The sequence below is a fragment of the Nerophis lumbriciformis genome, linkage group LG19 (assembly GCF_033978685.3).
Source record: "Nerophis lumbriciformis linkage group LG19, RoL_Nlum_v2.1, whole genome shotgun sequence".
NCBI lineage: Eukaryota > Metazoa > Chordata > Actinopteri > Syngnathiformes > Syngnathidae > Nerophis > Nerophis lumbriciformis.
The window spans coordinates 1920890-1935696 of NC_084566.2; the positions used below are offsets into that span (position 1 = coordinate 1920890).

General features: G+C 41.3%; 1 protein-coding gene across 2 annotated transcripts in view; it reads right to left on the minus strand.

Annotated features, from left to right (window-relative positions):
- The window catches only part of camsap2b (calmodulin regulated spectrin-associated protein family, member 2b), a 102787-nt gene that overhangs the window by 23643 nt on the left and 64337 nt on the right, over positions 1 to 14807 (minus strand). For both annotated transcript variants that reach the window (XM_061979745.1, XM_061979744.1), the window contains exons 7-12: positions 9594 to 9684; positions 9406 to 9501; positions 9056 to 9125; positions 8689 to 8970; positions 2561 to 3269; positions 2352 to 2498 (exon numbers count right to left, since the gene is read on the minus strand). In XM_061979745.1, coding sequence (XP_061835729.1) covers positions 2352 to 2498; positions 2561 to 3269; positions 8689 to 8970; positions 9056 to 9125; positions 9406 to 9501; positions 9594 to 9684 — 1395 coding nt within the window. The remainder of the gene's footprint in view (positions 1 to 2351; positions 2499 to 2560; positions 3270 to 8688; positions 8971 to 9055; positions 9126 to 9405; positions 9502 to 9593; positions 9685 to 14807) is intronic.

Genomic DNA, 14807 nt, shown 5'->3' on the forward strand with positions numbered 1-14807 from the left:
TGTAACCTGTATCGCTGTTGATGAAGTATGCGTTGCATTCTAATGTGTGTGTGTGTGCAGAAGCCGCACATGTTATGTGACTGGGCCAGCGCTGGCTGGCTGGCTGGCTGGCTGGTGTTTGGAAGACTCCCGGGAGGATCGGCGGGCCAGCTTTAGTGTTAATTTGATATCGCCTCAAGTGCCAAGTGAAATTACACGGCGGGCCAATTTTGGCCCGCGGGCCAGAGTTTGACACCCATGCTGTAGAATAAAGGTATTTTTCTGCAGAACTGTTTGCATCATCACTTTATTAAAGGTGGTTGATCTTAACAATTCAGAAAAAATCTGTAAAATAATGGTATTTTTCTGTGGAACTGCCAGCATTGTCACTTCATTAAAGGTGTTTGATCGTAATAATTTGGAAAAACTCTGTAGAATAAAGGTGTTTTTCTGCAGAACTGTTTGCATCGTCACTTTATTAAAGGTGGTTGATCTTAATAATTTAGTAAAAATCTGTAAAATTACGATATTTTTCCGCAAAACGTTTCATGAAAATTTCTGTAAAAATAATGTTTTTGATCAGTATTTGGTTTAAAACGTTTTACTTTAATTTTATGGTTTTCGTTTGGCAGCCGTAGCTGCCAGTAGATGACCATTTTTTTTACAGAATTTTTTTTTTTTACAGTGTAGATGATGTTTTACAGACCATCTTCAAGCCGCTTTCTGACAGTCGCTTCATCTTCGTCTTATTTATGTGACTCACCTTCGACAGCGTCTTCTCCCCGTCATCTTTGTTGTAGCGGTGTAGCGTGCAAGGACGGGGGTGGAAGAAGTGTCAAAAGATGGAGCTAACTGTTTTAATGACAATCAGACTTTACTTCAATCAATAACGAAGCAGCATCTCCTCATCCGTGGCTCACTAGTGCAACAACAACGCCGGAAATGTGTCCCGTGAAAAAAACGTCCGACCGGAACTCTCTAATTACTAAAGTTCCGTGGGTGAATTATGTATTATGTCTTTAGCGCTTTGATAGCTAGTCTACAGACAGTTGTAAAAAGAGCTCAGCAGCGCACGCACTTTTTGTGTCGGATGAAAAGAGCACAGCTCCCTCCTCCCATTCCCACATTCTACAGAGGCACTATAGAGAGCCTACTGACCAACAGCATCTCTGTCTGGACTGGAGCCTGCAATGCCTCAGACTGGAAGTCTCTGCAGAGAGTGGTGAGGACGGCGGAAAAGATCATCAGGACTCCTCTTCCTCCTATCCAGGAGATCGCAAAAATCTGCTGCCTGACCAGGGCTCAGAAAATCTGCAGAGACTCCTCCCACCCCCACCAAGGACTGTTTTCACTGCTGGACTCTAGAAAGAGGTTCTGCAGCCTCCGAAGCAGAACCTTCAGGTTCTGTAACAGCTTCTTCCCTCAGGCCGTAAGACTCTTGAACGCATCATAATTGTCCCCTCAATTCCCCCCAAAAATGGATTAACTCGCTGGAATATAAAGACAATATAGCATACATCCATAAACCTGGATGCATATGCAAAAGTGCAATATATTTATCTGTACAGTAATCTATTTATTTATATCTGCACCTTATTGCTTTTTTATCCTGCACTACCATGAGTTAATGCAACGAAATTTCGTTCCTATCTGTACTGTAAAGTTCAAATTTGAATGACAATAAAAAGGAAGTCTAAGTCTAAGTCTAAAATATAAGTAAGAACTTTACACTACTTTATATTAGAAATGGCAACAGCGAAGGATGAATGTCACATAACAAGAAGATAGAGAAAAAGAAGAAGCTTATCGACTACGGGGTCGGTACGTACTACAATGGCGGACGCGCTCAAATTTTCAGAACTTATGCAGCTACCATATACAGATCAGCAGGTACCAGAAGGTAAGAAAAGTTGCTTTTGCATAATATTGCGAAACAAAACGCCAGATAATGTCTGCTAATGGGTGCCGTTTTGCAGTCCTTTTACACACACCATAATAATACTTGTATGTTTAATGAGCCGACAATCTATCAAGCGGTGCGGCTTCACAGTTTACCGAAGTCGTACTAAAAACATTTTGAGCGCCGTGTGTAACGGTCTATATTCTCAATGGAACATTTCAAGTTTTACTGTTTACTGGCGTCATCTTGCAGTTTATAGGTATCTCTTATGTGTGACTGCCATCTACTGATCACACTTATCATTACACCATGGACCAAATAAAATAGTTTTGAGGTTGGTAAGCACAACCAGAATTATTTTGTAAATTAGGCGCACTGGGTTATAGGGCGCACTGTCAAGTTTTGAGAAAATGAAAGGATTTTAAGTGCGCCTTATAGTCCGAAAAATACGGTACTTTTCTTCATGCGTTACCTTCTTCTTCTGGGCTTCGATGGCTCTGCGCTTCTCCTCGAGCTTCATCCTCAGCTGGATCATCTCTGAGGCTATCAGGTGGGAGGGGTCCCGGGGAGAAGGTGTTACAGGAGAAGGGGAGGTGATTGGCAAGGGGGGTGTACTGATCTAGAAAAATGAGAGAAGAATGGTAAGAACTGAAGCAACACCATTGGGATGGTGACACAAACCTGTGGGTAAACACTTCTGGCAGGATGTTTGTATGCGGTGTTGACGTCTGAACTCTCCGGTGTTGTTCCTCCACTGCTGCGTCCCTCCAGTTTTCTGAACTTTTGCTCAGCAAAGCTGGTCATCCGCACCAATCCGCCTGCAGAGCCCCCGGAGGAAGAGGCGGGGCTCATAGTGTGAGATCGAGGCAATGTGGGTGCCGAGCTCGGACACTGGCTGCTCCGGTCCTCTCCATCCCCTCTACCACTGCTGGAGTCAGGGTTAGACTCCCCCACCCCTTTACGCCTACCTTCCCAGTTCCTCTCCTTTTCAGACGAGCGGGTCATAGCCTCACAGTCGGGGTCTATATCTGAGTAGTCTCTCAGGGAAGAGTCCTCATCCAAGCTTTGGATGTCCTCTGTTCTCACGTGGATGCCCGTGTCAACGTCTTCGGTCGACACGGAATTAGGGTCGTAGTCATTTAACCGGGCTTTTGCTGCACCCGGGTCGTCTCCTTGATGCCCCTGGGGTCCTGAAGGTTGGGCATCGTGGAGAAAGAAGCCATTGTCTCTGTCTCCCAGGCCGAGGCTGGCGTGGGGTCTTTCCGTGTCGTGGATTATTTTTAAAGCCTCTTCGATGCTCGGAGGGGTCGAGGGGCTGGAGTGGCCGCTGTGGTCACCATGGTGATTGGGAGGGTTGTGGTTGTTGTCTGGGAGGACTCCATTGGGACACCTAGGGCAGATGGCTCATTAAAGTTTAGGCGTAAATACAGTACAGTACAAGTCTTTGGTCATCATTAGATACATTGGAAACAACTAAACAAGTGGAGTGTCTTTTTGTTTGGATGTCCATCTATACATTTTTTAAATCAGATTAATCAGATTTTATATTTTGAGTTATTCATGATTAATCACAGGCGATGACTGGATTCATTTGTTCCTCAAAATTCTACAGACAAATAAGTGAATTATTATCATATAGCGCTTTCTGTAATGACTCAAAGCACTTTACAAAGTGAAATCCATTATCTACATCTATAAGCTACATTTAAACCACTGTGGGTGGAACTGGGAGCAGGTGGGTAAAGTGCCTTGCCCAAGGACACAACGGCAGTGCCTAGGATGGCTGTAGCGGGGATCAAACCTGGAACCCTCAAGTTGCTGGCACGGCTGCTCTACCAATCGAACCATGGCACCCCATAATGACAATGTGAAACTTTATTTTTTAATTTTTTTTAATTGGCAAATTTATTCAAAATAAAAGAATAAAACATCAAATGTACATACGTATTCACAGCTTTTCCTCAATACTTTGTTGATGCACCTTTGGCAGCAATTACATCCTCAAGTCTTTTTGAATATGATGCCACAAACTTAGCACACCTATCTTTGGGCAGTTTCGCCCATTTCTCTTTGCAGCACCTCTCAAGCTCCATCAGGTTGGATGAGATGTGTTGGTTTTCATCCATGATGTTTCTGTATATTGCTGCATTCATCTTTCCCTCTCTCCTGACTAGTCTCCCAGTTCCTGCCGCTGAAAAACATCCCCACAGCATGATGCTGTCACCATTATGCTTCAGTCTTTTAGGTGCATTTTGGCAAACGTTTTACTAAGAAATGGTCTGATTGGTGGTTTGCTGCAGAGATGGCTGTCCTTCTGGAAACGTCTCCTCTCTCCACAGAGGAATGCTGTAGCTCTGACAGACTGACCATCAGGTTCTTGGTCACCTCCCTGACTAGATTAAGATGAATGCAGAAATGTACAGAGACATCCTGGATGAAAACCAAAACTTCCCATATAATCTGATGGAGCTTGAGAGGTGCTGTAAAGAGGAATGGGCGAAACTGCCCAAAGATCGGTGTGCCAAGTTTGTGGCATCATAATTCAAAAAGACACGAGGCTGTAATTGCTACCAAAGGTGCATCAACAAAGTATTGAGCAAAAGCTGTGAATAGCTGGGTTGCTATCACGTGAGCTAAAGGCACATTTGAGCACTTCTGGGTTTGGTCTCGAACACCATTAGGAGACTGTTTATGTACCTGGATCAATGCAGATTTGGGCATATTTTAAAAGGTTTAGAGGCAAATATATAAGTGGTCATGAAAAAATATTTAAAACGGGATGCAGTGGATTTTTACACATTTAAGAAAAATATTTTTTGAAAAGATTTAAACCATTTGACATCACCAAGAGGTTACTGTTTGCGCCGACCTCACTTAACGGTATTTAGAGAAGAAAAGATTGGAGGCACATCATGTCTTCACATCTGAGGGGTCCACAAAATAAGAATTAATTGGTGAAAGACAAAGTTGGACTTACTGTTGCATCGCTAAGTTAAATACGGTGGATTGGACTAACAATCACAATATTTATTACTAGGACTTAGCATGACGTTAGTTTATTTGCACAAGCAGGTCTTCTACAAATTGTAGTTATATTTACATATAGCAACCACAAAAGAACACAAACTAATGCAATCTCTTGTCATTTTCTTATGTTTAGTTCTGCTCTTAAACACTGCTAATATAGTAGAGAATAAACTCGATTGCATAACAGAAAGTTTCTCAAACAAATTAAATGTTCAAAAAAACATTTTACAAAGTGATCACTGCAGACGGTCCGATTGTATTTGACATTATGATGAAAGTGATATTTTTAAGAGCCATTTCCTTTGACGCACTTTCGTTATTTCCCCTGACTTTATTACCTTCATGAACCACTTCTTTCGGGACTCTATGAAAGCTCTTTACTATCTCTATATTTGAGCGACTGGAACAGCCAAGAACAGAAAAGCAATACGGCATTTTCTGCTCAAACTCTACACTCACTCTCACTTCTTTTAATGTCACACTCAACTAATCACATGAGTTAACTTGTTGATTTTGACCAAAGTGTTTTGCTACATATAATAACAACTTTTATTACAATAACAATACATTATTTTGGCATACTGCTTTTCTAAGTATTTAAAGATGCTTATTAATCTGTCCTGTTATTAATTAGTCCTGGGTATGACGTTAAACTACATCCAGGCATGAGATGGGACGTTGTGTGTGGGGTTAGTGAGTCCCAACTAACGTCTATAAAATGCACACAAAGAACCGTTTGCACCTTCTCTTGTGACTGGCGGGCGGTCAGCGCCATAAAGCTGAGCGGGTCCCTGGGTAATTGGGGCGCGGACAACCAACAGGACAGACTAAGTTCAACAGCCCTGTAAGGCAATTAGTCTAGGACAGGGGTCGGCAACCTTTACCAGTCAAAGAGCCATTTTGACCAGTTTCGTAAATTATAGAAAACAATGGGAGCCGCAAATTTTTTGGGAAATTTTAAATGAAATAACACTGCATACAAAGTTTTCTTTTTGCTTTGTGCTATGTATAAACCAGGGGTCTCAGACACGCTGCTCACACCTTTATATGGAATTTGAAAGCTGGTGCGGCACGCGGGTTTTATATGAATGGCGCTTGTCAGCGTCATGCGTGCCGTGATGGTACAGCATATAGCACCCACTACAACCAGCGAGCCTGATCAGCCACACGTTGTATGGTGTTTCCGCTTGCTCACGTAGGTGACAGCAGGCATACTTGGTCAACAATCACACTGACGGTGGCGGTATAAAAAAAACTATAACACTCTTACTAGTAATGCGCCACAATGTGAACCCACACCAAACAAGAATGACAAACACATTTCGGGAGAACATCTGCACAGTAACACAACATAAACACAACAGGACAAATACCCAGAATCCCATGCAGCCCTAACTCTTCCGGGATACATTATACACCCCCACTACCAAACCCCGCCCACCTCAATCGACGCACAGAGGGGGGGGGGGTGTTGATGTGTGAGGGAGCATGGTTGGGGTGGGGGCGGGGTTTGGTGGTAGCAGGGGTGTATAATGTAGCCCGGAAGAGTCAGGGCGGCATGGGATTCTGGGTGTTTGTTCTGTTGTGTTTATGTTGTGCTAAGGTGCAGATGTTCTCCCGAAATGTGTTTGTCATTCTTGTTTGGTTTTGGTTCAAAGTGTGGCGCATTATTAGTAAGAGTGTTAAAGTTGTTTTATAAAGTCACCGTCAGTGTAACCTGTGTGGCTGTTGACAAAGTATGCCTTGCTGTCACGTGCGTGTGCAAGCAGAAGATGTATATTGTATAACAAGTGTTGGGTTGGCACGCTGTTAATACAGATTGTAGAGGGCGCCAAATGTTGTACCATCATGGCACGCCCTTATTATAGCTATAAGGGTGAAAATCGGTGAATATTAATCCAGGGAGTTTTCTGCGAGAGGCACTGAAATCCGGAAGTCTCACGGGAAAATCGGGGGGTTCAGCAAGTAAGCTGCTGAGCCGCATCAGAGTGGTCAAAGAGCCGCATGCGGCTCCGGAGCCGCGGGTTGCCGACCCCTGGTCTAGGAGAAGGATCTCTGATATAAAATACCCCTTCTAACCCGCACCACGCCAGCGTGGAAGGTGTAGGCTAATAACCAGCATGAAAAGTACGCCAAGAAGACGGCCCCCAGTCCCCAGCAGTTCCAGAGGGAACAGTGCAGTGGCAGGGAGCAGCTAGAGATCGTTCACTATGGCAGAAACATGCTGAGGCTTTCGTCCAGCAGTGGACTGACAACGGCTGATGATGATGATGATTAATCTGTCTGCAAAATGGACTGCACTTTTTGTTTGCAACCAGCAGGTTGACTCAGCTAGTTATCTAGGGATGGCGCCCCCCGCGACCCCAAAGGGAATAAGCGGTAGAAAATGGATGGATGGATGGAGCCAACTATGGGAACTTGAGCTACTGCACATCCTAACTGTGGCAACTCCTCAAGCACAAACCTGCTCAAAATGACACAGGCATGAAAACAGGGATTTAGAACATTCAGAGAGAGATTCTTCCAAATATGTTTAAAAGAAAATACCCTATAACAAATATCCCCCAAATTTCCCATGTATTTGTCTTTTTCTAAGCACCGTATTTTTCGGACTATAAGGCGCACTTGAAATCATTTTTTTCCCTCAAAACTCGACAGTGCGCCTTATAGCCCGGTGCGCCTAATGTACGGAATAATTCTGGTCTTGCTTACCGACCTCAAAGCTATTTTATTTGGTACATGGTGTAATGATAAGTGTGACCAGTAGATGGCAGTCATACATAAGAGATACGTGTAGACTGCAATATGATGGCAGTCACACAAGGGGATGGGTCAAATGCAGAGAACAAATTTCACCACACATTTCACCACACCGAGTGTGTGTGACAATCATTGGTACTTTTGACTTAACATAAGAGATACGTGTAAACTGCAATATGACTCAAGTAAACAACGCCAACATTTTATATGTTTCATTGACAACATAGAACATTACACACGGCGCTTAAAAATCTATCAAAATGTTTTTGTACGACTTTGGTAAGCTATGAAGCCGCACCGCTTGATGGATTGTACTGTGCTTCAACATACGAGTATTATTATGGTGTGTGTATAAGGTAAGACATATTATCTGCCGTTTTGTTTCGCAATATTATGCAAAAGCAACTTCTAGTACCTGCTGATCTGTATTTGGTATCTGCATAAGTCCTGAAAAATTGCATGCATCCGCCTTTGCAGTCCGTGTCGAGGCCGTAGTTGATAAGCTTCTTTTTCTCTATCTTCTTGTTATGGGACATTCCTCCTCCGCTGTTGCCATTTCTAATATAAAGTAGTGTAAAGTTCTTACTTATATCTCAGAATCAGAATCAGAAGTACTTTATTAATCCCGTCAGTAAACTCGCCATGAAAGCGCTAAAACATACCGGTGTAGTGAGTTTACATTATTCACTCAATGAACTTTAGTTTTTAGAGAGTTCCGTTTGGACGGTTTTTCACGGGACACATTTGCTGCTCCGTTATTGATTGAAGTAAAGTCTGAATGTCAATAAAACATTTTGACCAAAGAACCACCATTACATGTTATCTAGACCACAAGGAAGTCTTTTACATTTAGAAAAAAAATAATGATAATATGACTCCATTAATGCGCCCTATAATCCGGTGCGCCTTATATCTGAAAAAAGATCAAAAATAGACCATTCATCGGTGGTGCGCCTTAAAATCTGGTGCGCCCTATGGTCCGGAAAATACGTTAATGGATTACATACACAACGTCAGTCTACCTGCTTTGATTCTTGATGGAGAAGGTGTTGTTCCTGCCCAGGGGTCTGCGGGGGCTGAAGTCCTCCTCCTCCTCTGCGATGTGTCTGTTCTGTCCGTTTACGGTGACGGGCGCCACGGACACATGCCGCTTCATGCCGCCTCGAGGTGCATGGTGAACTTTGAACCCGATACCGTCGCTGCTAGCGGAGCGGGTCATACTGCTAAGGGAGGGAGCCTCACACAACGGTGCGGTGGGTTCTCCATCCAGAGGAATCTCAAAGGAAATTCCCCGTGTGGAAGAGCTGAAGGAGGGAGAAAGATGTGAGTCAAAACGCTAAATTGGAAATAAAAGAGCTGCTAATAAAAAGTTGAATTATAAACACAAACCGTCTTTCTTGTGGCCAAGTCCCAACACAACCATCCACAAAGGACATGGAGGTAGATCTCTTCATTACACCTAATTCAGAAAAAAAGAGAATAAACTTGATAAATATCATAATATCCGCTTATTAATTTGATGTCTTGGAGGGATGGATCTTATGTTCAGGCCACTTTTCACAGTAAATGTGTACAAATATGGATGCAACACAAGCTGCGTTGTGACAGTCAGCCACTAGGGGGAGACATGCAAGCAGAATCATAGTCAAAGCATGGCATGTACTATACATGTGAAGTTGTGTAACATTAAATTATTTATAAGATTGTATTCCAAACATAATTAACAATAGAAAATAAACCTTCATCAGCGATGTCTTCTGGGCTGTCAGGTCTGTCCACATAGCTCTGCTTGGACACGGGAGCCATATTTCTGCAGGGTCTTACAACCACACAAGCTGCAGAGTTGGACAGATGGCGGTTAGTTGCTGTGTCAAATCAGCAAACAGCATGTTGATATTGTTATCGATGGTGAAGTCGCACCCCATACCATTAGGGTCAAAGACTCTGGGCTGAACGAATGAGGGTTTAACCACTTCGAGCCACCAGAAAAGCTCGGCCAGGAACACCAAGTAGTTACTCTGCAACAAGAGGCGCACACACACAGTTATGCATATCAGTCTGCACAAACTACAAATACAACAATTAACAACCAATGAATTGACTCTTCCATGACAAAGTCAGCATGAATGTTAATGTCCAAAAGTATTTGTAATAACACATCTCTCTACTCCTATTTAAGGATGCTGGATGATCACAACGTTCTACAAGACATGTGATCAATAAATTAGGTAAAGGCTTGTGTTGCTAAGGAACTGGAAAAGAAGCAAGAACACGCGTACTGGAAAATGTGTGCATGTTTTACTGTCTGGCTCGTTCAATGACAAACCAAAAAAAAAATACAGCATCTGGAAATAAGTTAAGTACTTGCACAGATGGATGCATAAAGCATGAGATTGTGTTACTGTCAAATGCATTTATAAGTGGAGGCTGATGTGGAAGAATGTTTTTTACTGTTTCATGACTGTTTCAATCCACAAGGCAAACATTCACATGGTAAATATAAGGTGTTTTCATGTTGATATGTGAATTTTATAATTAGTGGAAATTGTGTTAGAGTCTGGCTTGGTGTCGTGCACATGTGTCAAACTCAAGTCCCAGGGGCCAGATGTGGCCCGTGACATCATTTTATCTGGCCCGCAAACACCTGGAAATGATATGTGTCAATAAAGTACTTCATATTTTCTCACTAAATGTAATTTATTATTTTCATTTTGACAGAAAACTGCTTGAAATTGCATACCTTTTCAACTTTAATAGTATCCAATATTGCAAAAACTATGACAGTATATTATCATACTTTCCAAACATGTTTTTGTCTAAATAAAAATACTTACAAATACTTAACTTTACTACAAACTACCCATCAAATTAATAACAAATGACAATACATTTTACAGTGTTCTTTACAGTATATTACTGTAAATTGAAAAAAACTAGTTCTGTTTTGTGTGTAAAAATTCTGTTGACTGATCTGCCAGTTTTTGACTGTAAAATCTACGGTTGCGGTATTTAAGAGTGTTTTACTGTAAATGTAAAGACGATAAATTTGTTTTTACGGTAGAAAAACCGGCAGCTAGGTTGCCAGAATAAAAAAGGAACTTGTGCTGTTTTCCCATTAAGAATATAATGTTGTAAAAACCAATGTCAATTTAACAACTGAGCTGCCAGATTTTTCCGTAAACCCCCCACCCCCCAAAAAAACAAAAAACAAAAACAGTGGTACTGTTTTTCCATTTACCGTAATATGTTGTAAAAAAACAACAACAAAAACACTATATTTTACAAAAACATTTTGTAAATAAATCGTTTTTACTGTAAAATGGACAGTCTACTTAAAGGCCAACTGAAATGCAATTTTCTCATTTAAACGGGGATAGCAGGTCCATTCTATGTGTCATACTTGATCATTTCGCGATATTGCCATATTTTTGCTGAAAGGATTTAGTAGAGAACATCGACGATAAAGTTTGCAACTTTTGATCGCTGATAAAAAAAGCCTTGCCTGTACCGGAAGTAGCAGACAAGTAGCGTGACGTCAAAGGTTGTGGATCTCCTCACATCTGCTCATTGTTTACAATCATGGCCACCAGCAGCGAGTGCGATTCGGACAGAGAAAGCGACGATTTCCCCATTAATTTGAGCGAGGATGAAAGATTTGTGGATGAGGAAAGTGAGAGTGAAGGACTAGAGGGCAGTGGGAGCAATTCAGATAGGGAAGATGCTGTGAGAGGCGGATGGGACCTGATATTCAGCTGGGAATGACTAAATCAGTAAATAAACACAAGACATATATATACTCTATTAGCCACAACACAACCACTATTTAATATGCCACAAATTAATCCCGCATAACAAACACCTCCCCCCTCCCGTCCATATAACCCGCCAATACAACTCAAACACCTGCACAACACACTCAATCCCACAGCCCAAAGTACCGTTCACCTCCCCAAAGTTCATACAGCACATATATTTCCCCAAAGTCCCCAAAGTTACGTACGTGACATGCACATAGCGGCACGCACGTACGGGCAAGCGATCAAATGTTTGGAAGCCGCAGCTGCATGCGTACTCACGGTACCGCGTCTGCGCATCCAACTCAAAGTCCTCCTGGTAAGAGTCTCTGTTGTCCCAGTTCTCCACAGGCCAATGGTAAAGCTTGACTGTCATCTTCCGGGAATGTAAACAATGAAACACCAGCTGTGTTATCCGGCACAAAAGTCAGGGGGTGCATTCTACGGCGGGGGTGCGTTATCCGGCACAACACCTGCCGCAATACACCGCTTCCCACCTACAGCTTTCTTCTTTGCTGTCTCCATTGTTCATTGAAAAAATTGCAAAAGATTCACCAACACAGATGTCCAGAATACTATGGAATTTTGCGATGAAAACAGACGACTTAATAGCGGGCCACCATGCTGTCCCAAAATGTCCTCTACAATCCATGACGTCACGCGCAGGCGTCATCATACCGAGACGTTTTCAGCAGGATATTTCGCGCAAAATTTAAAATTGCACTTTAGTAAGCTAACCTGGCCGTATTGGCATGTGTTGCAATGTTAAGATTTCATCATTGATATATAAACTATCAGACTGTGTGGTCGGTAGTAGTGGGTTTCAGTAGGCCTTTAAAAAAAATTATATAATTAATAATGAAATCCAGAGGCAAACTCATACATTATTCACTGTTACAAGCTACCAGTTACTGTTACCAGTTTGACATCCCTGGCGTAGTGGGTCTGGACAGAGATAGCAGGCGAAAAGCGTAATAGGCCTCTTTATTAGCGAAAAGTACAAACAAAATATTGCCGCAAGAAGATGCACAAAAGCAAACGGGCATAGGAGGTAAAAGAAAGGCTATGCGACAAAGGAGATGATAAGCACAACTGCTTGGAGACAACAAGCAAAAAACAATGATCGAGCAGTTGGAAGTCCGAATTCAGCTGAATCGAGTTAATTAAGGTGCACTTGTAGCTTTCCTTCAAACAAGATTGAATGTGAACCATGCGGTGACAAGCAGGAAATAGAAATAACAAAGGAGTCTCAAACAGGAAACAATGGTGGAAACACAGGAAAATAACTTTAGTCCGAACCTGGCTGTCATGTGGGACCATGACAAATTGGTGACGACTAAAACACTGTTTTTGGTCATTACGCATCACAAATAATTTCAAATCTAAAATGCTTTCACTAAAACCTTTAAAGGGGAACTGCTTAATAGCACAATCAACACAATAGGGGTGTATGTTTTGAGGTGTAAAAAGTTGTGAAACCACAGAACCTAAGGTGTGTATATCATGTGGTTTGGTGCCGTTACCAGAGTGACAAACACTAGTCATGTTTCACAGCCTGAAAGTCAGCTGGAATCTGAATGTTTGTACCCACCAACACTTACTGTCTTGACACCACAGAGCTCCTCTTACACTCCAGTTGGCTTTCACTTGCCACAAACACTATGGTTGTATCAAGTGTGGAGCTCCCGAGTTTGTTTTGTTGTTGTAGAAAAAAAGAGAAGGAGGGAGAGAACAAGAGAGACAGGCAGAGACAAGCCAGGACTGCAAGGGTCTGTCCTCTGTGTGGAGTCGCCCGCCAGCGTCTGTCCTACCCATGCACCCGTCCACACACATTCTGTCACATTCATTTTGTCTAGCGGTGCAGCCATACTCGCTAGTGGCTCCAGCAAATAAAGGCGCATAACAACAAGCCTCCAACACACATTTAAGTTTTTACTTGCCTGACTCATTTTTCCCTTTTTGTAATATCCTGCTTTGTCCCTCCTTACTCTCCAAAATAACTTCTTCAATCTCTTTCAGCTGAAAACAACATCAAACCAGGACTGCCGTGCATTTTACACATTCATTGACTGTAGAGAAGTTATGTTTTCATGTGGTTTTTTTTGTGTAATTTCCTGGCTACATATTTTTACACATTAGATCCCCTTGCACAATCTGATATCCAATAAAAAAGCCGTAAAAAAAAAAAAAATCAAATAAATATATAGACAAACCTAAATAGTTTCAACATAATTGTTTCATAATATATTCCACAATGAAAGTATACATTTGTGAATTATTAAATATTTTTAATTAGTAGTTTTATGATGTATCATTCAAATAACTAATTTATTTAGCTTGAATTTTGGCCCAAAAAAACTCTCTATATTTTACACTAAACCATAAAGGAAATAATAAATAATAGAAAATACGTTATGATAATAATTGTATTAATGATAATAATATATATAATACAATTGTACTATTAAAAAAAGTATACAAGTATAAACATGACAATATTACTCATATACTCACATACATACCATTATTCATACATACATACATACCTACACTCCCACATACATACACAAATACAGTACATACCTACATACTCAAAGTTCGTACATCCACACGCACATTCACTGTACAAACATACACATACTGTACATAAACATTCACTGTACAAACATACATATACACATACTGTACATATACATTCACTGTACAAACATACATATACATTCACTGTACAAACATACATATACACATTCTGTACATATACAAGTACATATGCATACATACACTCATGCACATGATCACGTTTCATCAAATATATATTAACGTTGTTGCTCTAGGGGAAAATGGGTAACACATGGCACACTGACAAAGCTTAACCTATTGTTACTAAAACAATCTACAAGGTTAATATAGGTTGCTTCTCTTTCTTCCCCTCCATTTTCTGCATTCTTTTGTATCTCTAGTTATCATTACGTATATGTATTGTTGCATTTGAACAACTGTATTGTTGATAATAGAGGTAAATTATTGGTATTGTTCATTATCAATAGCGCTATTTCTATTGGTATTTGTATTGCTCCATTTGTAGTGTAATAATGCTCATTGTCATTTCTGTATTATTTTTTATTTCGCTAATTGCTTCTTTGCTATCACTTTTACCATCATATTTGTACATATCGTATTTGCTGATGCTGCTCTATTGTTGTTGTTGATGTGTTTGCTGTTGTTGTTTTTGTCTCTCTGTCCAATCCAGCTCTTGTCCCCACAATTCCCCCCTCTGTCTTCTTTTTTTTCTCTTTCTATCCCCTCCTGCTCTGGCCCGGCTGCATCAAATGATAATATAAATACAT